Genomic DNA, 27,322 nt, shown 5'->3' with positions numbered 1-27,322 from the left:
TTAATGTTTGAGTACAATCTTTATTGAATACAAAAAGTTGCCAAAGAGTGAAAAAATACATTATATACAAAACCCACAATCCTTGGGAGGCATGTTCAATATTAAAAGAACTATCATACAGTACTTTGAACAGTTTCAACTTGTGGTCTTCCCCCTGTCTAAAAAGAAAAAAAAGTTTAATAAATATATTTCTTTTACAACGCTAATTAATTCATGCATCGTTAAAGGATTTGGTAGTTTGTAAGACTAACATGATGGACAATTTGATAGAAGCTATTACTATCTAACAGTGATTAATAAGCCCGTTTTAATATCTCGCTGTACAAAAAATATAGATATGTTTGCATAATAGCACTTATATAAGCTCACTATTTAATCCATGTATAAACTGCTTGCAATTATCCAGAAATATTAATTGCTACACTTTTGTTGGGAAGCACGAAGCCTGTCATGGAGAAGGAATCAAGTGCAGTTAGGTTGGACTCATTGCAGAACCGCAAAAGGGCTAGGACCCCTAAATTTCTTGAAGTTTTATGTAATTGTTTCCAAGGATAGGATGCCAGACTGAGAGATTCCTTATAGGCAGAACACAATAGTTAGCCTAAACAGGATGCTAACTACATACGGCTCTTTCATCCCCCTATTGTGGCTTCCGGCTGGCTGGCTTTGCCCGCCCCTCGCCCTCTCCTCCCAGTCACTCTTCCCGTGGCCTGAGAAGGGCGACAGTGGGAATGGATTTCAGAACAGGAGGGAAACACCCCTGTACTTGCCTCTCATCTCGTGGGCGCTTCTTGGTGCTGCGTGCACCTTGGCCGCTCGGGGAGACGTGTGACTTGATCTCCACCCCGAGAAAGTGGACCGGCCTGGCTGCAGCCAATTCTCCACATCATAATGGGCAACAGGAGGGGACGCCATCTCCCCCATCGTGAAGCACGCTAAATTTAAGTATGCTATGCAAAGCGCTGCTAGAGCAGCGAGCAGGCCATGGAGGTGGCGAGAGCAGGTGGTTGGCTGCAGTTGACATTGCTGCTCTCGCCACCTCCATGGCCTGCTCCCTGCTCTCATAGCACCTTCCACAGCACTTAAATTTAGCGTGCTTCATAATGGGGGAGAAGGCGTCCCCTCCTGTTGCCCATTATGACGCAGAGAATCCTCTGTCGTCAGGCTGGGCCAGTGTCTCGGGGTAGAGATCAAGTTGTGCGTCTGCCCCATAGATTTTCTGTTTAGATTTGATACATCAATATGTGTTTTGGCATGTATGTATTTATATGTTTGGGAGAAAACCAGCAGGCAATGAAACATAGACAAGGAAAAAATGCCTGGAAAAATTGTTTTTCATTATTTCAATTTATATGATTCCTGACTGAACAGCCCACCTCCTGTTCCATTTTCTCTGCAGTCTCATTTCCATTGGGAGCTGTATCACCACCACCATTGACAGCTGGTTCTGATTTAGATTTCTTAGCTTCATTGTCTCCCTGTTGAGTTTCTTCCTCTGGTTTCCTCTGAAGACAAAATTGTTTAGTCTTCATCAAGTAGAACTCTAAATGTGAATCTTAAGAATATTTAGTATCATTATGTATACGCTATTAAATAGCAACTGCTAACTGCTTTAAATTAAGCAAGATTACAAACAATATGCAATATCTATTTGGTCCTCTTCAACTGTTTAAAAATAAAAAAGGTTAATTATCTTCAAGTTACTTAGCCTGTGTATTACTCTAAAGATCAAATTTAGGACTAGAATTCTAACATTAGACCAGCAGTTCAAAAAAAGGAGATAACTATTATTTAATGAGAATAATAAAATAATTGATTTAAAAGACAATATTGATATATTGCCAAGCAACTCGTAGAGTAATCCTAACATACAATAGAAGATAATATATATAGCTCAAGTTGAACTGTAGTGTCCTTGTTAATGTGCAGGAAACAAAATAAAACATCTTCATGCAAACAACGAACTTCAGAGAGCATCAAAGACTCAACAGTACAAAGATAGCTAAACAGATTATTTCAGATTGAATAATGCTAGTGAATAGTTCTCCATTTCCATTTAAAATAAGGGAACCCAATTTGGCCTGGATGTTTGGCTGTGAAGTTCAGTTTCTACAGATATGTCAATATTTGTGTTCTGAAGGACTACCATGGATGCTTCTGCAGGACCTTAACAAAGCCAAGTTGAAGTGCCAGCAGAACCCACAATCAAACTTTGAAATTAAACCAGGATTAATAAAGTGGGTGCTGCGCAGCACAATACCATCAAAGCTATCAAGAAAGCTACATGGTTCCCAGACTGACTGGCTCCCAGTGGAAAGGTTTTACGTAGGATATATAAAAATTGTAGAAATAATGTGATTTAACCTTTTAACTGCAGGATTAACTATAAGCCAGTAAGAATTGTGTTTATTTAATAGAATACACACCTTTTTCCTAACAAGATGGGAGATGTCTGTAGCTCCATCAGTTTTGTGTCCAACTGGAATCTATTACAGAAACAGTAGAGGTTTCTATGAAATATTAACTATAATGGCATAAAGCTACTTGCTATTGCTAATGTCACTTACTGTTGAAGTAGCACTACTTTCAGACCCTTGTGAAAAGCTGGAAGATCCGCCAACCTGGAAAGAAATAAATCCTTTTAAGATACTATTAGAAAGGCTCTAGCTACTGAAACTACAGAAAATAAACAGATCAGGGCAAAAAGGCATTTTCTGAAATCTACTTGACTTATTGAACACATCTGAATAGTTTTAACAATAAATATTGCCAAGGTCATTTAAAAGCTTAATCTTTAAATTCTCAGATTTAGCAAACTAATCTTGTATTCAGTGACAATTATAAAAAAGATCTAGAGAAACACTGTTATCTCCTATTGCATTCAAAGGTTAAAATCAATGGTATGTCACTGTAATATTAAAGATGCTCTGCTAAGATTTTAGGTTTCAGGCTTATTAACCACGTTTCATTGTAAAGTACATACTGCAGGCAGAGATTTATTTGCCCTGATACAAACATTTTGAAATTTGTTTATTTTAACAGAATCAATGGTGGAACTCACTAGAGTTGCTTTCAGAGCCAGTTCAGTCACTCTTGCACTGTTTTGAGACTCTTTTGAATCCTCTATTTTTTCTTTGATTTCAGGAAGCAGGCCCTTGAGTTCCTCTATTTCTTTTTCATCCTCAGCTGGCCCCTCTCCCTTTGCTTTTAGTCGCTCAGTCAGCATAACTGAAAAAGATGTCAATATAGAAGCCATTAGTATTTTTTGTAGAAACAGTTCATTTAATTTAGCCATATCATCACTTGGTACAGAATAACAAAACACAACTCCCTCCCACCAAACAAAATCAGAGAGCAGTAACTATTCAATTTTCTGTGAATAACCCACTGACTCTTTTAAAATAATTTTTAAATGAAAACTCAAATTTTAAACCAAAGGCAGAAATAAAATTTAGGTCTTTTAGCAGATTTTTTTTATTATTTGTAAAAAGAAACAAACCTCAACTATTTTTCAATTATCACAACAAAACCAGAAAGAGCTTGGTTCACGTTTCATAGATCACTTTTGTTAAACTGAGATTAATACCTTATATTTATTGTAGGTAGTCTTCTATTTATAATTGATCACTTAAAGTTATGACAGACCCCCTCCACCCACCGGGACTTACAACCCAGTTTCAAAGACCCTATCTCTATGGTCACATGACCACATTTTGGTCAGCAACAAGCCTGCATTTGTAGCTGTTTGCAGCACTCTGTCACCAAGTAACCACGATTTATTATTGCTTTCCAAGAAGCTTATGCCTACTTCCAGTTTCTGGCAAAAGCTGGCCTATGATGAAGGATATGTTCCAACCGTCACAATTTATGACGGTAATTGCTGTTGTAAATCAAGGACTACATGTAATTTGTCTGAACAATTCATAAGAAAGTAAAACCTAATCTAATGGAACAACCCACTAAGGCAGGAGTCCGCAATTCCTGGATTGATACCAGTTCATGGCCTGTTAGGAACCAGGTCGCACAGCTGAAGGTGAGTGGTGGACAAGTGAACCCTATTGTAAATTGCACATGCATAGGATCTAGTTGCACATCACCCACCCACCCAAGTTAAAAAATGTTTTCCATGAAACTGGTTCCTGGTGCAAAAATGTTGGGTGCCACTGCACTATTGAACTGCTGCAAATAAAATTCAGGCCAACTCATTATCTGTACCAGAATGGTAATAAAACAAAGGCAATAAAATAAGGCATTGTGAAAGCAGGGGGAGGGAAGAGCAAGATCTTGAATCTTAGGTGGCAAAGTGTTCCTATTTATGTATACATTAAAGTTACACCAAGGAGATACTTTATTCATAAAGGCTGGGGATGCTCAGCAACCTTTTTCAGGTTGAGCACACACAATGGATTAAGTCTGAATGTAAGAAATAATCATCACAGCAACCAAAACCCAAAACAGATATTGTTAAAGATGCAGGTTGGACACTGCATTTTGGACTGAATGTAGTTTGAGTCTTTGAACAAAGCCCCATATGTAAACTAAATACATAGCAATAGCAGTATAAGTTGTTATTGGCTTGCAGCTAGCCCACCAACTGAAGCTGGGCAAAACTTGTCTCCTGGCCACAGGTTCCACCTGCTTTTCAGTTACCTAGCAGAGACTAGGAAGTCTTGTAAGACATGGATTTTGTTCCCTCAGGGAAAGAGTGACCCTATCCCAGACCAAACTCTTACTGATATTTAAGCTTGTTGTGGTCTATCCAGTTCCTTACAGACAACTCTTCAACAAGTCAACAACTCCACAGTGGCTATATGCAACTATGTAACATCATACTGATACTTCATCCCAGATTAATGGCTTTCTTCCAAAATTTCACCAGCCATTGAATAGTAGAGGATGACAGCAAGTCCAGTGTCACCCAAACTGAAATAACTGTTCATTTCCCCAGACAGATCTGAGCCACACCCACAATACTTTCACAGTGCTTCACAATTTCCTACCCTTCAAGTTCCTACTTATACCATACACCAGAACAAAATGCTTGTGTCTTCCACATAGGTGCATTGAAACTGATCTAGACAATTCCTTCCTTTCAGAATCCTCTTGTAGCTGAACCCACATCTCTAAATCTTCCTCACGCCCCCAAAACAATAAATTATGGAAGTTGTCCAAGAAAGCTAATGGCAAATTGAAACCAATGTTAATTTGAAACTTGTAACAAACGGGAAGCAGTAATGGAGGAACATAATTAGAAGTATGTAGAACTTCTGCTTTGATTTACCCAGTCTTTTGTCAATTACTTCCATTGATTTACTGAACTGTAGCACTGCTTCCTCATACTGATTGTTGTAGTGATACGCCAACCCAAGGTGGTAGTGAGTCTCTGCAAGTAAACGGTCATAGGCTTCTAAATACTTCTGCTGAAGAGCCAAGCAGGAATGAAACTCCTCTATAGCTTGCATGTAGTTTTCTGCAGAAAACACCAAAAATCATGATAAACATTCTCCCAAAAGCAGACAAACTCAATTCCAAAAGCAATATAGAAAAATATTCACATCTGCTTAGGAAAATAATTACTGTATTTTTCGGAGTACAAGACACACCGGAGTATAAGATGCACCAAGATTTTGAAGAGGCAATTTTTTTAAAAAAAAAAGTTTTTGAACTCTGCAGACCTCCCCAAAACAGCTCCTTTTTGTGAAAACGGGTCCGTTTTTTAAAAAAGAGGCATGAATAGCCTTTAGGAGGCTTGTAGAGTGTTCCTGGGGGAGGAGGGGAAACGAGCAAAAAAGGGCCACATTTTTTCCCCCCCAAAAATGACATGCATAGCCTTTAGGATACTTATAGAGTGCTCTTGGGGGGGCAAAACTGAGCAAAAATCAGCCCGTTTTTTGCTCATTTCTGCCTTCCACAGCCCCTAGGAACACTCTGAAAGCCTCCTAAAGGCTATGCACGGCCATTTTGGTGAAGGGGGCACGGTTTCTGGAGGCAAAACATTGCTGTATTCAGTGTATAAGAAGCACCCAGATTTTCACCCTCTTTTTTGAGGGAAAAAGGTATATCTTATAGTCCAAAAAATACACTATAACATATATTGAAGACAAGTTGACTCAGTTCAAGATTATAATTATAGCTTTGCAAACCAGGAAAATAATAACTAACAAAGCAATACGCATTCTCCATGTTATCCTTTTTTCCCTTCTTCAGCAATTGTACAGGTAGTCCTCAACTTAAAACCATTTATTTAGTGATGATTCAAAGTTACAACAGCGCTGAAATAATATAACTTACAATTGATCCTCATACTTACAATCACTGCTGTGTCCCCATGATCACAGGATCAAAATTTGGGCAATTGGAAACCGTCATGTATTTATGACAATTGCAGTGTCCCATCGCCATTTGCAATCTTCCCACCTGGCTTCCAACAAGCAAGTCAAAGGAGGAAACTGGATGCACGTAACTATACGAGTCACCTAACAACTATGGCAAAAAAAGGTCATAAAATCAGATTGGTCATGTGACGGCTCACTTTATGACTGTCACAACTTGTGTATGCAGTGGGGAGACTCCATAATGGTTGTAAGTTGAAGACTACCTGTATCAGTTTAATTAGGAATTAAGTGCTAGAACAATGAAAAAAGTGCCAACTATTAAAATGTAATTTAGGAATCAAAGAGCTCTATATTAATTACAATAAAAACATGAAACAATACAACTGTCAATTCAGAATATACATAAATCAAACTTGGCAAAACAGAGTATATGACATACTTCATTTATGCTATTTCAATTTTGTATAATTTTAATGTAAAATATGACTAAAAGGTTGACAGACAATGCACAATAGACATGCTCTCATGTACAGTCACAACATGCAAAACCCATTAAAATAGCACATCTGGACAACTTTAAGTCAATTACCAGATTCAATGCTAACTTCTCCTAGTTTTAGATGAGCCTGAGCAGCATGGAGCTGTGCTTCTTTAGTGTCCTGCCTAGACCAAAAAAGCAAATCAGAAAATACACTGTAAAAACATTCATCAGTAGTATGGTTAAGGGTATTATTTTATTAGAACTCCTAAGACATACCTTTTATATATTACTTTTGCCAATTCCAGCATATCCCAAGCCAGCTCTAAGTTTCCAACTTCATCTTCTTCACTCTCCTGAAGCAATATGATGCATTAATCATATTAGACAGTACCAATTTCCAATGCCTTAATAGCAATCAAAAATATTGACTCTGGCACTGAAGTAGTTTTTCTCATAGAAATACACACTCATTAAGAGACTATTTCACACAGTTTTAAAACAATTATTTTTTTACAGAACTAGAAAATACTTAAGGAGATTTACCTCAGAGAAGCGCCTATCTCTTTATCTAAAGATAGTCCTCTATATATGACCACAATTGAGCACAATGTTTATGTTGCTGAGAAATTTGATAAGTGGGTTTTGCTCCTTTTCTGTTTCCTTGCCACCTTTGTTAAGTTAATTACTGCAGTTGTTAAAATAACATGGTTGTTAAGTGAATTTGGCTTCCCCACTGACTTTGCTTCTCAGAAGGTTGCAAAAGGTGATCACATGTTCTCAGGATACAGCAAACTATACTATACCTATACTAATAGGACATACATTTTCTCCTGTATAATACTAATAGCTTTTAACAGATCGTAATACTGATTTATACTTCACCTTTTCTTCAGCTGTAGAATAATTTTCTTTCTCCTCTTCAGTTTTATCTTCTTCTGACCCTTCTGTCTCTGTAAGAGGAGTTTCCTGTTTATATACACTACTGGCATGCTATTTACTTGGCTCTTTATTTTATTCAATGCTATTCTTGCAGCATCATTATTTAAAACTCTTCCTAAACTCATCTGCATGCTACTCAGTTTTATAATTCTAAAGACATTCATGAAACATTCATGCTTATTTTTTAAAATATCTGCAGATTAATGATTTAATTTGAAGAATACTTCCATTTTTTTAACCAAAGTTAACTCATTCCTATCTATATAAGATTTTCCAATGCATAAACTCAAAACAGTTAAAGGTACTTGCCTCCGCTAAATAAAAATTAACTTTTAGACTAGTTCAGTGCATTGGTCAGTTTCTCTAGTGAGAATTATTTACAATGGATCGATCCCATTTCAAAAGGATTAAGGTGGGATAGTTCAGTTACTCAGCAATTTTTGAGAAAATATGCTGTTTACAGAGCAAGTAAATAGTATGCTTCTGCATCTTACTGTTCTTTTCATTTTAATGTATAATACAATCTACTTTATAAAAACATTTAATAGGTAGAATCTCAAGTTTCTGCAAGAAACTTCTGAAATATGCTTATTGACATGTCCCTTTTAATATGACAATTATATTTTGCAAATAGCTGCAATTATTAAGACATTTAACTGCTTAAAAACTGAACAGATAAATTTCCAAAAATCATGTTATAAGACAGAAAACAAAGCATGAGAATTATGAATTTGCTAGTTGCACTATTATATTTCTAGATATGGAAGCAGGTTGTTATTTTTTTAGCATAAATCTATAACCTCAACATCTTAAGGTAATGATACTCTGGTCAATCCTACTGCTTTGATATATAATGACAGGAGGGAAGCTATGCTTTGAGTTAGTCTTGCAATATTAGAGCATGCAGTGAACATCCATTCAGCATTCTTTAGTGGCCACCACTTTTAAGATTTACTGCTTAGACTAACAATAGCCCCAAATCATCCAATAGTTTTACTATGTCCATCAGTTAACTGTTTGGCCAAAAAAAAAAAAGGGAGGGGGAGTAATTATACTATTTTGTGCCCCTTTATATTTCTCCCTAGCTATACCCCTTTCCCTCACTTGAGGCAAAGAGAATTCTGAATGGATTAGTGTTTAACTTGGGTTAGCATTCTAAAACAAAAAAGCACCCACAAGTATTTTCTATCCCTGTTACCTTCTCCCTCTCCCATCTCGATATCCTTTTCTTCTTCCTTTTCTACCTTAGCAGCAGCTTCAGCTTTTTCTTCAATTTCTATTTCACATGACTGGTCAACAATCCCTGGAGAAGTAATTTCATTTGGAGATGTAGGTAAAACTTCCCCTGAAGCTACAGGTTCATTCAATTTTTCTTCCTCTTTCAAATCCACCTTTTCTTGTCCAACAACAATGTCCGTTTCTTGAATAATAGCCACAGTTGTCTGTTCTGCCTTTTCTGCCTTCCATTCTACTTTATCAACAGCAGACACCAATTCTTTTTCTTCTAATGTCTCTTGTGAAGTTTTTGCTGATGTCTCTACTATTGAATTTTCTAGATTTGCATTTGTGTGCTTTTCAGCAGTCAAAACTACAAGCTTTTCTGCCTTCTGTTCCATCTTTTCTAAAGCTAACTTTTCTTCTGCAGTCACTTCCTTCTGTAGAGAGTCTCCACTAGCTGCTTCTGCAGCCTCTTCAGCTATTAGTTTTTCTTCCCCTGAAGCCTTATCTACAACCAATACTTTCTTAAGTACAATGTCTTCATGGGTTTCTTCCGCTGCTAGTTTTTCTCCTCCTCCAGTTGTCTCTTCTGGCTTTTCTTCTGCAGTAGCACTAACTTCTAATGAATCTTCCATGGTTTGTTCACTGACCTGTTTTTCTTGCATATCTTCTACTTTCTTGCTTGATTTTTCTTTTTCTCCAAGATTGTCAGCTATATTCACAGCTGCCTTTTCTTCTCTAACTTCCTCCACTTCTGCATCTTTATTTTTCGCTTGCACTTTAGTTTCTACCAGAGATTCTTCTGAGGTTTTTCTGGATTCGTTTTCCCCCATGGCATTATATACCTGATCTCTTAAATCCTCCTTTGCTTCTTCTACATGAAGAAGGAAGATGAAGCACAAAGAAATCTTCGAATTTAGTGATAAGCATTAATGATCTTCACATTCCATCCTATTTCCCACTAACACCTTGCTGCCAAAATACCAAATACTTATTTTTAATTTAAGAACAAGCACCTCTGTAACATTTATGATTTGCAAGCAGTTGAGCTTAAGCAATGAGTTGTGTACTAGCAAGAGTTAACAGCCAAGCAAGAGATGCCAAGCTTCTTTTAACTGACACCAAACATTGCAGAGGAAGCCACTATAAATTGAGGGGCTTAAGCAACTTTGACAGGCAACTATTCACTCTCTGAAGTGAATTTCCATTTATGGCTACAACAGAATTTATATATCAAATCTTATATAATAAGACTAGATAGCACTGCACCATACATGAGTTGGTTGCAAGCCAAATTTGGTTTAGTCTCAAAATTTTCCTTTAAGGTATATTTCCAATCGTTTCTAAAACAAGTATATAAATCATGGCTTTCATAAAGAAAAAGAGTAGGCATCCTCTCCCAAGAAGAACAAGTGGCAGTATTTTAATTTAATAGAAGCATTGATTTAGCAATTTTTTCTAAGTATTGCAATTTTTACTTAAGTGATCTTAGTAAATCACTGTAACTTTAAATTTGTGTTATTTAAGGCAAACAATCTCAATTTATGCCTCATATTCATTCAGAATACATACAGCTTGGCATCTCTCTAATGCATTAAGACAGCTCTACATACCATCTATATTATCAGCGCTTTCTACCGTTGAGTCTTCCGTTTTTTCTTCTTCCTCTTCCACCTGCACTCCTTCCAGAGCATTTCCCAGCACCCCATTTTCCATTCTAGGACAACAATGTTAAATGAAGTGATTTACAGGCTATGTGTGAGACCATGACTATATGCTAGTGTCATTAACCAGTGTTTAATGGAAACTTTAATATTTTATACAGGTAGTTTAGTGCAAATTGTAAGAAATTACATGTTTAATCTAGGAACACTTTGAAGAATTCAGTGCCATGATATAGCATAACACAAACTTTTTCATATTGTATATTTTACTCTGGAAAGTAAATATATGGCTCATTTAAAAGAACAGCTAGGAATGGAGGTAGCCAAGATTAATCAACCCAAACAAATAAACTAAACTATACTCTTTCCAATTGTTAATAAAAGTATATTGTTCACAAATATTTACAAAGTTCTACACTGGATTTAGGAAAAACTATTAGGTCGTGATACATCTTCAATAATTAAGTATCTATTCTGGTGTCTTAAGACTTTTTGGAAGATATGTGTAACTTAGTTTCAGACCATAGATATTCATCTTTAGTATGAATATACACATACACACACTTATGAAAATATGATTCTGGGGTCTTTCTTGGAAAATAAAATGGCATAGAAAGAGCCTTGCACATAGAAGAACTAGAGCACAAGTGAACAGTAGCAATAAGTAGAATTGTATGAATTACTGACTGGTTAAAGTTTAAATTAATATATTGAGGTTCAATTGGCAAGTGATAGGACATATCAACTTACCTTGCCAACTCCAGAAGTGATTTTCCATAAAAAAAGAAAGCCTCAGCACACTCATTTGCTGTTTCACCATACTTCTTGCCCCTAAAGAAAAATTAGACATAAACTCATTTTTTTGACAATTACTTAAACTAAACTTAAATTGTATTAAGGGATAATATAATGTTTCAAATTAATTAATATAATCTCCAAACTATAGATAACTGATCTACAATAGTTCATTCAGTGATCGTTCAAACAGTGATCTAAAAAAAGTGACATGCTTTTCACTTATGACGGATGCAGCACACCCATGGTCATGTGATCAAAATTCAGACATTTGGCAACTGGCATGTATTTATGACAGCTGCAGTGTCTCAGGGTCATGTGATCATCTTTTGACCAGCCAAATCAATGGGGAAGCCAGTTTCATTTAACAACAATATTACTAACTTAACTGCTATGATTCACGTAACTGTGGGAAGAAAAGTCTTAAAATAGGCAAAACTCACTGAACAAATATCTCACTTAGCAACATAAATTTTGGACTCAATTGTGGTCTTAAGTTGAGAAGGAGCTGTTCTGAATATTAAATCATAGTGCCATGTAGGTAAAAAAATAAGCTAGATAGCGGAAACCTGAATAAATTAGGTTTGTGCTAGATACAAGTTTTGTGCTAGATAAATCTTTTGTTATACCTGGACTGAATTGGAATGTGAAAACCATAAATCTATAGCTCAACAGACAAAATCCATTCTGTTTATTTGCCATGTTAGCTTCTTAATGAATCAGCTTAAATGATGAACTAAGTAGAACATATCAAAAGTGAGTGAAAACAAAGACTAAAATCTTCAGATAAAAATATATCTAGGAAATTATAGCTGAGTAAACATCTTTTACCCTACTGTTATATATAATCTCAAATCTTCAACATGCTACTGCCATTTAAAAGATTTATAGAATGCTCTAAATACTTACAAAAGGCTAGCAGCTTCCTGAAAAGCATTAACAGCAGATGGAATATCTCCCATTACTAGATTCTTTTGTCCCAAGCCGAGTAGTCTCTTGGCTTCCCCATCCACATCAATACTGGAAGTATGAAAATATATATTGTCTTTCCATAATAGTTTTTTGCACAGCTTTTCACATAACAATGGTCAATACAACAAAATATACAAACGAGATTATAGTAATCTTAAAAACTTTATTATATAAAGCACAAAGCAGAATAAAAAGATTAAGTAAAGAGATATTATTCAACAGCCATATAAGTATTTTGCCAGTCCCTAGGATTCCAAGGCTTGCTTGAAGAACCAAGTCTTGAGAAACCTCCAGAAAGCTGAAGGGAAGGATGTTCATTAAAGGGAGGGGCACAGCACAAGAGGCCTATCACCAAGGACCTGCCAAGTAAAATTTTCTAGCTGATGGGATCCCCAGCATAGGGGAAAGGTCCTTCAAATAACCCAGTCTCATGCTATTAACACCTTGGATTGGAACCAGAAATGGATTGGTAATCAATGCAGCCAGCAGAGCAGAGGCATGTTCCTCTCTATTACTAATTTATACCACTTTTTATATTTACTATGCTTGGCCCAATAATACTCTATATATTTTCATACTAACCCTATCCCTGACCTTGTTAAAGGTTTTCACACAAAAATTACCATCTAATACCAACTCCAAAATCAATACCACAAATGCACAAAATATGTCACCTTTATCAGTTTAAGTGAGGAAGAGCTCAATTAGTTCATTATTCTGGCTTGCACATGTTTTTTATCCAATTATTTTCTTACCTTTCTGTTTTGTCAGCAGAAGTAGAGGGAGCAGAAGCCTCTTCTGTCATCCTGAAACTGAAAAATTAAGTTAGGTAAACTAGGAACAGTTTTCAAAGTTTAGACAGAAGGCATTTGGAACATAAACACTAAACATTTGTCACATTTTCAAGTATTTAGACTAACACTTAAAATTATTAAGTGTGCTGTAAAAAACTTGCTACTTTAGATAGGTTGACTGTTTTTCTTAAGTTCTCATGCAGTGGCAAATCAGTAGCTTTTTCCTTGTCCAGAGAGCAATAAATGAACAATATTTATTAAAATTGAAAACTCAATTTAGAAGCTTTAAAAAGGGTTTATATATATTTTAATAGGCCTTTGTGACCTGATATATATTCGTGACAAAGAAACCCCAGCATGGACAACTACAACTTGCTACTTCTCATAGCTTTAAATGGCAACCAAAGAAAAAATATCATATGGCCCTCTGAAATACCTACACAAGCATGTGAATAATTATTGAAGAAACTTTAAAAAATATTTTGCACAATTGCCTTTGAAGCTTTAGTCTCTCAAGTATATTTCATTTTTTTCATTTAAAAAATCTACAGGTGGTTAAGCTTCACCAACTGACAACAATCATCCAATAAATACACCCCAGGCCCTTTAATACGCCCAAATGTGTGAGGTGATATCAGACTGGCACCAATACCAATAACTCAGGTTTCTCAAACGTGTTTTAAAGCCATTTCTTCTGCAAGAGAAAGCGTCTCACTTCCCACGGAAGCCTCCACCTGACGAGACAATGGGCCACCTCTCGCCTCTCCTGTCAGCGCTTTCGGCGCCAAATCTCAACGGCCGCTTTCTATGGGCCAAGACGGCTGGCCACGTGATTCACTTCCTTCCTCCACCACCACCCCCCCCTCCCCTGCTTTGGCGCGCGCCAGATTGATAGCTATTAAAAATGGCGGCATAAACTCCAGCCAGGTCACGTGGTGTCTCTTTTTTTTAAAGAACCGCCGCCTCCATCACGCCGAGGACGGCACGTACGAACCCACTCAGAAAAAAAAAGGGGGGGGGGAATCGGTGAGGTTTCAAACAAATGAAGAAAAATTATAGGGAAAAAAACCCAAATTAAAAACCGTACAGCTGTGCACGAACATCGCAGATTACTACCAGGAAAATAAACGCTCAAAGCCTCCGAAAAAGCTCCTTGGTATCGCGGCCGCTACCGCCCCCTCATTACACGAACCCACGAGCTCAACTCCCCCTTTCCTGCTTATCCAGCTCCGGAAGAAAGAAATCCTGCCTCAAGCCCCTTGTACCTTAAAAGGCGATGGTAACCAAGGACCCGCCACAGAAAATCAAAAGCGAAGCAATAACCAGCAGACAAACGCAGCCCACCGCCCCTCCGGACGCTTATATAGTAGCCCTCGAAGACACGCCCCAGTGGCGCGAAGCACGCTCTCACGGAAAAGGAACTACGTTTCCCAGAATATGTTGCGGCCGCTTGCACAGGGGCTTTCGATGAGTCGGAAGGCGTCTTCAAAATAAAGGAATAGCAGTCTCTCGACGAGTGACGTCAATAGCTACCGTTCTAATAGAACTCTGTGGTTGCCTCGGCAATGCGATTGGCATTTTGGGAAAAGTAGTCCAAAAATCGGAGTAAATAAAGCTCGCCGTCTCAGCGTGCTGAAAAATACAATCTCATAACATAGTAGTTGTGGGTTGCACGCATTAGAACCCATTTGGGGGCATTAAAAATAATCTAGTGCAATATATTTGTCTCAAAATGTCTTGTTTCCAGGGCTTTTGCCCCGCCTTACGTTATTACTTTGACTTGGATCAACTACTAGTCTATCCCGAAATACTCCCGAAAAAGCGTAATACGCATAAATGCTCCCAGTCGCTATAAGTAAAAAGTCATTAGTGTGAAGTGGGGCTTACTTGATCCTCCTCTCACAAAGGTGACCAGGAGAGGACAAATCTTTAATCTTTTATGTAACTAAGTGCACTGCATACCGTTCTATCACTATGAAATCTTTCTGAAGAGAAGCATTGCATTTTGGAGAGGAGTAACTGGAGGTTGTTTCCACATTAATCATTCATTTAAAGGATCATTGTTCAGTGAATTAATCTTATTGCTATGGTCTGCATAATACTTGAACCACAAATTAACCACCTTTTCAGCTTTTAGGTAGAACACAAATTAGCCAAGGGTAAAGGTAAAGGTTCCCCTCGCACATATGTGCTAGTTGTTCCCAACTCTAGAGGGCAGGGCTCATCTCCTTTTCAAAGCCAAAGAACCAGCGCTGTCCGAAGACATCTCCATGGTCGTGGCCACCATGAAATGTCAACTTACTTGCTTGATAGTATTGTTTTGGGAAAGTGATAATCTGTTATTGTTTCAGGGCTGGATATAAAACAGACTACTTTGATGAGTGATCTGCACTAGGAATCACAAGAGGAGTACAGTGCTAGTACTTTTCATAAAATCTTTGGTAACGAAAGTCATTGGTCATAACAGAGACCAAGCTTAAAGGCATTATTTTAGAGTTATTTCAATGTTCCCTGAGAGATTGCACCAGAAGATAGTGATAGAGGAATTACTATTATATTCTTGACTACTAAATTACTGTTCTATGCTGCATCCTGTTATTCCCTATGAAGTTAGATCTCAAATCTATATAGAACCATAACACCTAACTCTATAGTTCCCCCCCCCCCAAGCCATTAGTACTCTTGAACATCACCTAAATTCTATAATGGATGGGAGCTGGGAAGCAAGTTAACATTCAATTCAAAGGAGGCAGGGTCATTCTGGGCAGCCTGTTTTACTTTACTTATTGTTTTCTATCCCATCTTTATTACAAGGAACTCAAAGTGATGAACATACATAATACTCCTTCCTCCTCTTATTTTCCTACAACAATAATCCTGTGAAGTGGTTTGGCTGAGAGAAAGTGACTGGTTCAAAGTTACCCAGCTAACTTTCATGCCTGAGGTAGGACTAAAACGTACAGTCTCCTGGTTTTTAGGCCAACACCTTAACCATTACACCAAACTTTTAGATGGGAATTCACTTCTTGTGAAAGAGTAGGTCTTAAGCCACTTTTTTGAATTTCAGTTATTATAAATTCCAGGGTGACAGGTGTGCTAAAGTACAAAAATAAACTGAGATAGTAGAATGCATCCAGGATTAGAACTTGACTGTAATTTCACTTTTCAGTGTTCTGTGACATGTTCACCATGGCAGTCACTTTGTAACATGTAAAATCAAACATGTCCACATATCCAGAGAGTTACAGATCTCTAGTTTGGAAGATGATCCTATTATGCGATAGAAGCCATTAGTAGTAGTAGATAGTAGCTAAATATAAACTGAGGTGGCAAATTATTTTAATTCAGTGCTAGAGGCAGCAGCAATGCCATGCATCCTGTACTCTTCTGGTCTGTGCTACCAAACACATATTGGGATAAAGTCATGAAACCTGTGATCACAATCTTTATATACCGTATTTTTCAGATTATAAGACGTACCTTTTTCCCTCAAAAAAGTGTCTGAAAATCTGGGTGCGTCTTATACACTGAATACAGCATTTTTTGCCTCCGAAACCTCGCCCCCTTCACCAAAATGTACATGCATAGCCTTTAAGAGGCTTATAGAGTGCTTCTGGGGGCTGGAGAGGGCAGAAATGAGTGAAAAATGGAACTTTTTTGCTCAATTTTGCCCCCCCCAGCCGCCAGGCACACTCTATAAACCTTCTAAAGGCTATTCATGCCCTTTTTTGTAAAAAGACGGGTCCGTTTTGGGGGGGGGGGAAAGGCCGTTTTTGAGATGTCTGCAGAGTGCAAAAACGTTTTTAAAAAATTTGCCTCTTCAAAATCTTGGTGCGTCTTATAATCCGAAAATACGGTAACTATTAGAAATTATGGCAGGAGATCCAAAATTTAAATTTAGGTATGTGTGAAGCATATACCTTGCATTTATTACTCTTTGCACCCTATTAGATTTCAAGCAAATATTTTGGTCCAGGAGTTTAAAAAAAGACACAGAAACATGTTAATTAAGATCTTATTAAAAATTTCAGGTTGTACAATTTATACTGTTAAACAGTTATTTCTCTAAAACCATTGTTAAATCTTCAGAATTGAATGCAATCCCACAGATATAAAACTTTATTTAGGTGTTTTTTAAAAAAAAAATCTAGTAATTGATGGCAGCAGCAATCCTGAATGGAAATACATTTTTTATCTTGGTAGCTTTATGAATTAATATGGTTCATTGAAGGGATATAGGGGGTGTCCAGCATCCCTTGCTATCATTTTGTCCCCCACCTGCAAAAAATAAAGAAAACTTTTAATTAAAAGGAAGCACCATTGTTTCTCTTATTTCAAAGTTAATATAGCACTGTCTGAAATTTGATTTTATTTAATAACAAAATCATTTTTACTTCTCTGACAAAATTGATACTTTAAATATTTACATTTGCTGTATCAGATTTATCAATTGATTGTTTTGAAAAAAACACTTTAAAAGAAATGTGTTTGAAAATATCTACCCCAAATATCTACCCTCTTAAGAGAATGGGAAAGAGACATTGCACTTTTGCAGATGACCTTAACTAACATTTAAGATTTTGAAAAGTCTTTTAGTCAAATGGACACCACGGTGATCCTTTGCCATAACCAAACAACCATGCAAATTTGATCTCCATGGGAGATTTTCTGTACATCAATTTGCTTTTCATAACTCTCAGAATCTGAATATTGGCAAGGTAGAGAAGGGTGAGGTGTCCTGGTGCAAGATTCTTCTCATGAGAGATGGAAGTAAGGCTGATCTCATTCTTCCTCAGTAAGTCTCTGTTGCAAGTATCTCACCAGCACTCACATTCCTAAGTGTTCTATACAGGTGAGTGAATTAAGGTAGTCCTCGACTTACCACAGTTCATTTAGTGACCGTTCAAAGTTACAACGACACTGAAAACAAATGACTTATGACCATTTTTAACATGTGTGACCTTTGCAGCATCTCCAGGGTTGTATGATTTATATTCAGATGCTTGACAACTGACTCACATTTATGACCGTTGCAGTGTTGTGGCATGATGGGATTGATCACCTTTTGCAACTTTCTGATGAGTAAAGTCAATGGGGAAACCAGATTCACTTAACAACCATGTTACTAATTTAACAACAGTGATTCAGTGAACAAATGTGGCAAGAAAAGTCGCAAAATGGGAGGAAGCTCACAACAAATTTTTGCTTAGCACCATAAATTTTGAGCTCAATTGTGGTTGTAAGTTGAGGACTACCTATATATGCACTGGCCTTATTAATTATCCAAATTAGTTAAAGGCATGTGCCTTATAGAGTTTCCTAAATAAAAATGATAAATAATATTAATAAATATGACTAAAATGATTCCTAAGCACGCAATCAGAAGTGAAATTGCTTAGTGTTTTAGGTTTGTGATGGTCTTAGATGAAACATTCTGTCAGTGCTTCAGAGATTTAATGGTCAAGATTCTATGTTTTTATATCAGGTCCTTAATCCACATGCTTACAGGGATAAGAACAAGAGCTGTCTTCCTCTTTTCTAGAGGGTAGAAAGGCATGGGTAACTGGTGCACTTTTCATGGACTGATTCAAACTATGTTTCATCCATGAAATAAACGTTATTTGAAAAATAAAAATGCAGCTTTTGAACTATGGCTGATTCTTAATAATGCTCATTATCCTAAGGACAAATTCTCATTTCTTTTTAAAAATATTGATACATATTGCTCTCTTAGGCCATTTATAAGAATCCATGAACTGATTAACATCACCAAGAATTTCCAAGAACAGATTGCTTCATCAAGTAACTTATAAAGAAAAACAGGAGGAAGATTTAAAGAAACTATTGCAGTATGCAACTAAGATGACAGATAAGGTAATGAACATTGTTTTGTGTAATACATTGAAAGTTACTGAATGGCTAAGTAATACTATATAACAATGCAAGAAAAAAATTAAGACATAAACATATTCAGCCATTTACACATTTTCTTTAAAAAAAAATATCAACAAGCCTAGCAGCCGTGCTTGATCTTCAACCATTTGCTAGTAGAGTGTGTCTCAACCTTAGCAACTTTAAGATATGTAGACTTCAACTCCTAGAATTCCCCAGTCAGCGTGCAGACTGGCATTTGTACAGCTTGCAGCCATCAAGGCATCTGGGGAATTCTGGGAATTGAAGTCAGTCCACATATGTGAAAATTGTCAAGGTTCAGAAACACTGTGTCAGACCTGCAAGCCATCTTTTCTACTGTCGGAAAATGGGAGGGGGAAATTATATGGAGTTTGGGAGACAAATATAGTCTAAATAACATTCCTTTCTCAGAGAGTCAAGGACATTTTGCCCTGCACCTGGAATGGATTGACTTGGAGGCATCTCCAGTTGGGATGGTGCCTGATTAGATCATGGGATGGACATGTGGGTGCTGGGCAGGGACTTGAACTTTCACTTGGGTGGGGAAAACCTGGAAACTTTCAGATTCGGGTTTTCCCAGATGTGCCAATATGACCTCTCTAATAAAATGGAACTTTGATACTCTAGCCTCGGAGTCTTCTTTCCTTAGGGGTGTTACTTGGAACCTGACACACTGTAGATGTGAACAGTCATCATCATTATCTATATTACCATTATCATTTTATCTACAGAATATTACATATCTATATCTATATCATTATCTATATTATCTACAGTATATTAATATGACCAGAGCAACAAAGGCAAGGGTTATATCTAAATGTATACTACTCTCAAATATATATTCCGAAGTTTTCTTAATATTGTTTGATAGTTTTATTTTAAAACTTGGTTTCATTCCTTTAGTCCTACTTCTATCATATGGTCTTCGGTGTATCAAATTGCGAGGGATTTCAAAAGGAACCTTGTAACTGGCAACAGGTGACTGTATAATTTTGTTCTATACCTCACAAGCCGCTAGAGGGCACACAGATTTTTACTTTGGAGAATTAAACATGGAAACATTGTTACTGGATGTTATGGAGTTATTTGTACTTTAATGCATTTATTAACTGCAACTTTTAATTTAAATTTAAACATGTATTTGTTGACAGAAAAGGATAGGGAAGTTGTTGAAGGGATAAATACACTCAGTGGGTGTTTTACAAATTTCAGTTTCATTTTATTTAGTTATCTATATATGTATTTATTTGGTATGAACAGAAACAACATTTACCGTGAGCATTGGTACAATATATCGCCAGTTTTTATTCAGGCTCTCAATAGAGTTCATCTCTTCAACGGTCAGGCTGAAGTCAAACACCTAAAACATATAAATACATTTACTGTTAATTCAGGCTATGATTTTCACTGTTGCTATTTCGTGAGTTGTCTTAATCGCTTAAAAAAATCTGCTTGTAGAACACATGTAAATGCAAACAGGTGCAGAACCTATCTAAGTAATGAGAGCTATCTACTAAGAGATGTGCAATGCTTCAGTGCCAAAGCCAAAAGATGCTTTGAAGTGGGAATGGGTGTGCACACTACACCTCCTTAAAGTTGCAGCTTCTTTAAGGTGATGCAGATAGGTGTGGTATGAATGCACCCGCCCACTCTGAAGCAAAGTTTTGGCTGCACATCTAAAGCATTGCACATCCTAACCACCTAAAGAAAACATAGTTTTTTTGTCAGCAAGCATGCCTGGCATACAGAAACAAATCTTTTTCAGTGTTTCTTACACTTTGTAAAAGATCTAAGTGTGAAAAAGAAATCCTCATCTGTAAAGTTACATTATTCTTAAATTGTGAAGCTATCTCCTTTATGATGACTTCTATTATATAAGAAAAATTGCTTATAGAACTCTAGAGCAATAGACATAAACTTCAGAAACTTGGCAAAACTTATTAATACAGGACATCTTGCAAGGACACTGATACTGGAGGCAACCTTAAAAAACTCACACTAAAAATTTCTACTGGGCGGTGCTATATACTGTACATTTGGAGTGTAGTTTACAGAAAAGTTACAATTTTATCCTCAATGAGATATACAGCGGAAAACAAGTGTCAAAAAAGCAGCAATCTCTGAACTCAGAGAAGCAAATTCCTCAGTAGGCGTTCATATTAATAAAGTTTGTTTATTCCTTGCAAAACATTTGTCACAAAAAGCAACTTCAGAACATTATACAATTTGGTGAAAACTGGTGATGGTGGACATAGATAGTGACTATTGTAATGAGCTGAGAAATTTGTGACCTTTCAAATATTGCTGTATTATAATCTCAGCATCTCACACTATTGTCTATAGTGGCTGAATTCTCTGGAAATTGGAGCTCACTAACATCAGATTCATGATTCATGCTATAGGAGGTTTATTTATTGCAATATTTATTAATATTGCAACAAGGCTGAAGAGTTACACGGAAGGTGTTCTGTTGTATGCTTATAGCTGAATGAGTCACAATATATTCAGGCATACTGTTGTAGAAGCTTTTATAAAGATCCAGGTAAATACCATGGAGTCTGAAATTTTCTCAACATGCCTAATGTGCCATAATTGTTCAGGCAAACTGGGTCACAACACAACAATGAAAGGATATAGTTCATGACCGTAGAAGTTTGACTTCCATTTGGGATTTCATCATCATGATTTTTTGCAAAATCAAAGTAGCAGGTGAGCCATGTTCTACAGAATGGGCTTTCCGAGTTAGGCTAGCGCTGCCCAACTTACAGCTGTGTTCCTTGGTTGACAAAATGCCAAAGTGATTATTACTGATTTATTCCCCTGGATTAACGGTTCAGCTCATTTTTCCCATAACCTACAAAATTTAACTGACTAGAAAATGCAGGAGCAATTTTCTTTGGTGGGTTAAAAAAAGGATGTTTTATAGAAAAAAAAGGAAACAAACTCAGCAATAATTCTTTGGAAAGAAAAGCATCGGTGTTAATTCTGCTTCCCATCATTGCAAAAAGAGTAACTTTCCAATTATCTACACATGTAATACCTCTCCAAGTAATATGTAGAAATAACATAAAAGGATAAACAAACAAAAATTTGCAAATTAGGGTATTCAAAATTAATCTCTCTGAGCACTTCAAGAGTATGCAGATAAGATAGCATTATTTTTAACACTTTCTGGATAGCCATACATCTGTTATTTTATGATTTCTAAATAAGATGGCTGATAGAGAAGGGATTTACATTTATCTGATTTTTTTCTAAAGCTTTTGAAAAATATCAAAGAGTTTATAACAACTTCAAAAGGAAATTGCATAATGTTTGAAGTGCAGTTTATAATATGATACCACACAGAAATGTTGGATTCTACTGGACCTATCAAGATCAAAAAGGAAAAGGTTTTCTTTAAAGTGTGGGAGGCAGAAGCTTGCAAGTGAACATCAGTTATATTGAATGCACAAACTAGAAACACCAGATACAGTATATTAAACCAGTAGTGTAGCAGGTAAAAAATATGATCTCATAAACAAGCTGTCAGGCCTGCAGTCATATTCCTTTTAGGATATTTGGTCTGCCACACTCTCTATTATTTTACTATGCTGTTTCATTAGTGGGGTAATTGGGAGGGGAATAGTAAGGAGTAGAATTGTAGAATGTGTTGTTGTCAAAATAAAACATTCCTTTCTAGAAGCCCAAGGTCGTTCTTTGTCTCTGCACCTCTGCACCTGACCGGAACTAGATGGGTGGAAATGCCAGCGTGGCAGTGGAAGATTGGACCATGTGATGGACTTGTGGGTGTGGGGGCAATCGTGAACTTTCAACTAGGTGGAAACCCCAGGAAGCTTTCAGATTTGGGTTTTCCACAGATGTACCAACATGTCTCGCTTAATACATTGGAACTTTGAGGAAAGATCTGACTTGAACTCTAATTTAATTTTGGATGATATTTGGAATGCTGACACAAGCCTAGAATCTGTGGTAGTAAAATTCAATAGTAAATTAGTTGATCAGCTGGAGCTTCAAACAAATCAGAATGTGCATGTGTGCCTTCATTGACTCTAGTAAAATAATACCAGGACACATCAGTTGAGAATTATATTCTTCCTATAGTGGTAGTCCTCAGTTAATTACCGAATTGGGACCACCATATCTATCACTAAGTGACACGGTAACAAAATAAAACACCAGTGACACCTTACAATATCAGTTCTGGCTGCAGTCATTACGCAAATCACTTATTAAACATAAAGTATGTGACTGACTTGGGAGTTCCTACTGGCTTTTCCAATGACTTTGCTTATAGGAAGCCAGCTGTGAAGGTTGCAAATAGAGATCACATGACCATGGGATGCTGTGACTGTCATACGTCTGTACCAGTTGCCAAGCACTTAAACCATGATTATATAATTGCAGGGACACTGAAATGGCTAATGCAAGGACCAACTGTAAATCTTTATTTTCAGTGCCATTGTAACTTCACATGGTTGCTGAATAAGCAATCAGTAAGCAAGGACTACCTGCACAATGTATTTCCAAGGAAAAAAACACAGCTAAAGCTTCAGTACTGCTGACCAAAGCTGCCTACAGTAATGGCTTCGTCTGGCAAGTCAGTCAGAAGTCCCACTTACCTGAAGATTTTGGAGTATGCGTGCAGGGGTAACACTCTTGGGAATAACAACTACTTTCCGCTGAACTTGCCATCTGTCACAGAATTAAACAAGCTGTGATTTTCTCATTCAGGATAAACAAAATCCAAAGTATTCTATTCTTACAGGGAAAATAATAATTTCTCTACAAGGCTACAAAACTTTGGGCTCATAAAGCCATTGTAACATAGAATATAGAATACTAATCAGGGTTCTTTGAATGGAACTTCAAAGTGAGTTCCTAGAATCCAAAGTTCTTTTAAAAAAACTAAGCTGCTACCTTGCTTTTGGTAATTTGATTAAAATGTTTGTAAAGCACCTTCTATTGCAAATCTCCATTTTAAATTACAATGTTGTTTTCAATGGAAGAATAAAAACATTAATACTGCATAATAAAAATAATACTGTATTATTAACAAAATATAATAATGTTTAGTAACACAGCAAAAATCAACATTCTTTTTCTTCTTTCTTATTTATTTAGATCCCTCCTTTATTATTTTTATAAATAACTTCAGGATGGCAAACATGTCTAATGCTGCTTCCTCCTATTTTTCCCACAACAACAACAATCCTGGGAGGTGAGTTGGGTTGGGAGTGTGTGAGTGGTCCAAGGTCATCTACCTGGCTTTTCATGTCTAAGGTGAGACTAGAACTCACAGTCTCCTGGTTTCTAGGCTACCTTTAAGCTTAACCATTAAACCAGCTTCATTTCTCACTTAGGGAAGTTTTGGTTCTAAAAAACTTTGCATTATAAAGGTCTCCGGTTCAATCCCTGACATCTCTTTATCGGTGCTTGTTTGAAAACCGAAATGCCTCTGCAACTCTTCCGAATGGCCTAAGGCTAGGCAGACCCATGGCCTGACTTGGTATTGGAATTATATTTCTACACTCTGTCCTTTCATCAAGAGGGTACTAAATTCACTTAGTCACCACAATCACTGCAATATTTCAGCACTTAAATAACCAAAAGTCAAGTGTTTACAAAATAGGGAGTGGTTGAAATCCTTTTGCCATCACATCATCACATTGTAACACCAATTTGTACCGTACAGTGTTTAGCTAAATGTATTAATAAGGAATATAAAGAGTTTTAGGGTCTAACTCTGTGATGGCAAACCAATGGCAAGCATGCCAGAGGTGGCACACAGGGCCCCGGGTCATGTCGTTTCTTTCATGAGTTTCTGTTTTCTGCAAACAATGAAACAGAAGCTCACAAAAGAAAAAGATCTTACCTCTTGCCATGCTGCTGGTGTTGGGATGCCTACCTCCCACCAGCCAGCTGATCTTCGGGTCTCTGCTGCGCATGTCGGCGCATGCAGGTGTTGTCACATGAACACACACCTTTCAGTTTGAGCATGCATGCGTGTGCAGTTTGGGCACACGGTGTCTAAAAGATTCGCCATCATTGGTCCAGCTCTCTGCTCCTTCAAATCTTTAATGTTGATCTCTCAAAAGGCTAATTTATCAATACCTGAGAAGAATCTGAGCAGGAGATTTGTTGTATTTTTCTGCCAGTTTCTTTATCCCAGGTTCTTCCAGCAACACTGGCTCATCTGGGTGCTTCCACATCCTGTCAGGTGAACCAAGAGGACTGTAAGCAGTTACCACCAGCCCTCGCTGATGGCAATGAGCTATTAGTTCTCTCTGGGCTAGGTAAGGATGACATTCCACCTATCAAAAGCAATGTACAACAGTGAGCAGGCTGGTGGCAAAAAAACGTAGTTTCACTTTGCTGAAAGAATTGATTTTAGAGTAACAAGTTCCAATCATTGAAAATTTAGGGGGAATTAAGTCCACCATGATCTGAGGGTTGGTGGCAAACGTGCAGCTAACACACTGTATTGAACTAGAGTCTATATATTTTTGTCTAGCTTAGATGACTATTCTGTGACAGATGAACTATATAAACAGAAACAAGATCATTAACCTGTATCATTTCATCATCATTTCAACCTGTATCTTCTTTTGAAGAAAATTCTCCTAATTTTAATGCTAGAAAATGTAATGGCAAAGTGTAGAAAAGGCTGTGATAGAAATTGTGTGTGGCTTGTAAGTTGTGCTACATTAGCTAGAAGCAAAATAACTTCACCAACTCCATTATCTTCACTTTGCTGATTACATTTTTTCCCCTCCAATACCATATCCTGGTCCATAAGGGTAAAGCTTCAGAATAATACAAGCTGTGAAACAAAAGGGATCACGGAAAAAAAACATGAAGATCACTCTTCTTCCTATACCTTCATTCACTGCAGTTGGACATCTCTTGACCGTGTTAATACCCAGTCAGCTTGGCCAATGGCCAAGGAACAAAGGAGCTGCATTCGGCAAGATCTTAAAGTTCACAAATCCCCTATTCCTGTTTTACTGGATTTTAAATTGCTTCTGTAAAACTAAGTGGTTCCATTGTTAACAAAAACACACCTTTGGCTCATATGGAAACAAAGGAGCTAATGTGAGCGATGGGATTCCTTCTTCTACATATGCTACAAGGTAAAACATATTGTCTCTGCCTCTACATTTTTAACACAAAGGTAACATACTCAAATTACTTTGCAGGAGAGGGAAAAGGTGCCCCTTCGCCATATCTTGGAAATGAGACAATAACATTAAAAACAAGGAACACTTTTAAATGCTTTCTCCCTCTTTCAGACTGGTTTTAACTTAAAACCATAGTGAGAATGATATATGATGAAGGAGGGAGAAAGAAAGAAAAACCTGGCAAGCAGGAGTTGGGAAACTAGCAAAGAAGAATAAGGAATAGGGTGGAGACAGAAGAAGTAGAGTAAGTGCTAGCTGCCTTGGTCACTAATCCTGCAAGCTACGGGCAGGAGTGAGGCCTTGACCAAGTAAGAATCACAGAGTGGGTACACAATGTAGCTGTGAATGAAAGAACATTAACAAGTAACAATAGATATGTCTGCTTGCTGCCAACAACAGGAACAGATACAGAGAAAATGATGCACTATGTAAATGATGCTAATTTAGCTAATTTGTCAGTCCATTTTCCTGGAGGGGAATTAAGGCTGAGGACTTCCCAACCTGTTAATTTCCTGTAATATAGAGCTGGCTCTGGAGTGGTCCAATCTTCTTGATAGGATACAAGATAACAGAAACTCGGAGGAAGAAAAACACTGAGATAGGACATGGCAGCAGACTATGCTTTACTGTGAATTGAAGATGATGTGAGGAAGTGCAGAACATGAAAAGAGAAGGGATTGCTAACAACAATGGAGAAAGGAGAACTGGGACTAGAGAATTGGAGATAGTGGCCTAAAGTTTTTGATGGTTTGTGGAATGTTGCAAAAAAGACTGAGTGGGCAGAGACAGGGTGATGTTAACTGGCAGATTTATGTTGGTGGAAAAGATGGATAAGGTTCACTTGAAGAGAGAAAGGCCAGTGCTAAATAGCAACTTTCTGCATCATCAAGGCTCCATGGAAAAAGGAGTGGTTTCTTCACTGCCATTTCTCTAAAATAGCTGAGAGATGGTATACTGAAAGAATAGAAAACTTCACTGCATGTATGGGAAATCTGGACTGGCACTGGGACATGGCAAGAGCAGGTGG

At 37.2% G+C, this 27,322-nt stretch overlaps 2 protein-coding genes across 6 annotated transcripts in view; both read right to left on the bottom strand.

Moving 5' to 3' along the window:
- NASP (nuclear autoantigenic sperm protein) lies at positions 1–14,587 on the bottom strand. Of its 2 annotated transcripts, none has more exons than XM_081949055.1 (15): positions 14,464–14,587; positions 13,160–13,216; positions 12,342–12,452; positions 11,388–11,468; positions 10,587–10,690; positions 8,954–9,847; positions 7,699–7,766; positions 7,093–7,169; positions 6,925–6,998; positions 5,282–5,470; positions 3,062–3,228; positions 2,568–2,621; positions 2,427–2,486; positions 1,377–1,505; positions 1–158 (listed from the first exon to the last, which is right to left on the bottom strand). In XM_081949055.1, exons 2-15 carry the CDS (start codon positions 13,207–13,209, stop codon positions 114–116), a joined length of 2,103 nt encoding a protein of 700 aa, XP_081805181.1. In that variant the 5' UTR covers positions 13,210–13,216; positions 14,464–14,587; the 3' UTR covers positions 1–113. The 2 variants fall into 2 exon arrangements, with proteins under 2 accessions (XP_081805181.1, XP_081805182.1); XM_081949056.1 differs by lacking the exon at positions 14,464–14,587 and adding an exon at positions 13,851–13,870.
- Positions 14,588–17,197: 2,610 nt separating this feature from the next.
- Positions 17,198–27,322, bottom strand: part of AKR1A1 (aldo-keto reductase family 1 member A1) — a 29,952-nt gene continuing 19,827 nt past the window's right edge. For all 4 annotated transcript variants that reach the window (XM_081949226.1, XM_081949227.1, XM_081949229.1 and 1 more), the window contains exons 6-9: positions 25,229–25,428; positions 23,737–23,809; positions 20,388–20,474; positions 17,198–17,476 (exon numbers count right to left, since the gene is read on the bottom strand). In XM_081949226.1, coding sequence (XP_081805352.1) covers positions 17,411–17,476; positions 20,388–20,474; positions 23,737–23,809; positions 25,229–25,428 — 426 coding nt within the window. In that variant the 3' untranslated portion in view covers positions 17,198–17,410. The remainder of the gene's footprint in view (positions 17,477–20,387; positions 20,475–23,736; positions 23,810–25,228; positions 25,429–27,322) is intronic.

Source organism: Natrix helvetica, assembly GCF_964273705.1.
Source record: "Natrix helvetica genome assembly, chromosome: 3".
NCBI lineage: Eukaryota > Metazoa > Chordata > Lepidosauria > Squamata > Natricidae > Natrix > Natrix helvetica.
Note: the sequence above shows the minus strand (reverse complement) of the source record. Positions and strands in the feature narration are given on the sequence as shown.

Coding starts and splice junctions, on each gene's coding strand:
- NASP (XM_081949055.1), bottom strand. CDS start 13,209: ATGACAGAAGAGGCTTCTGCTCCCTCTACTTCTGCTGACAAAACAGAA. Junction 6,999..7,092: donor GCAAAAGTAATATATAAAAG/GTATGTCTTAGG, acceptor TTTTTGGTCTAG/GCAGGACACTAAAGAAGCAC. Junction 1,506..2,426: donor CCCATCTTGTTAGGAAAAAG/GTGTGTATTCTA, acceptor TTTTGTCTTCAG/AGGAAACCAGAGGAAGAAAC.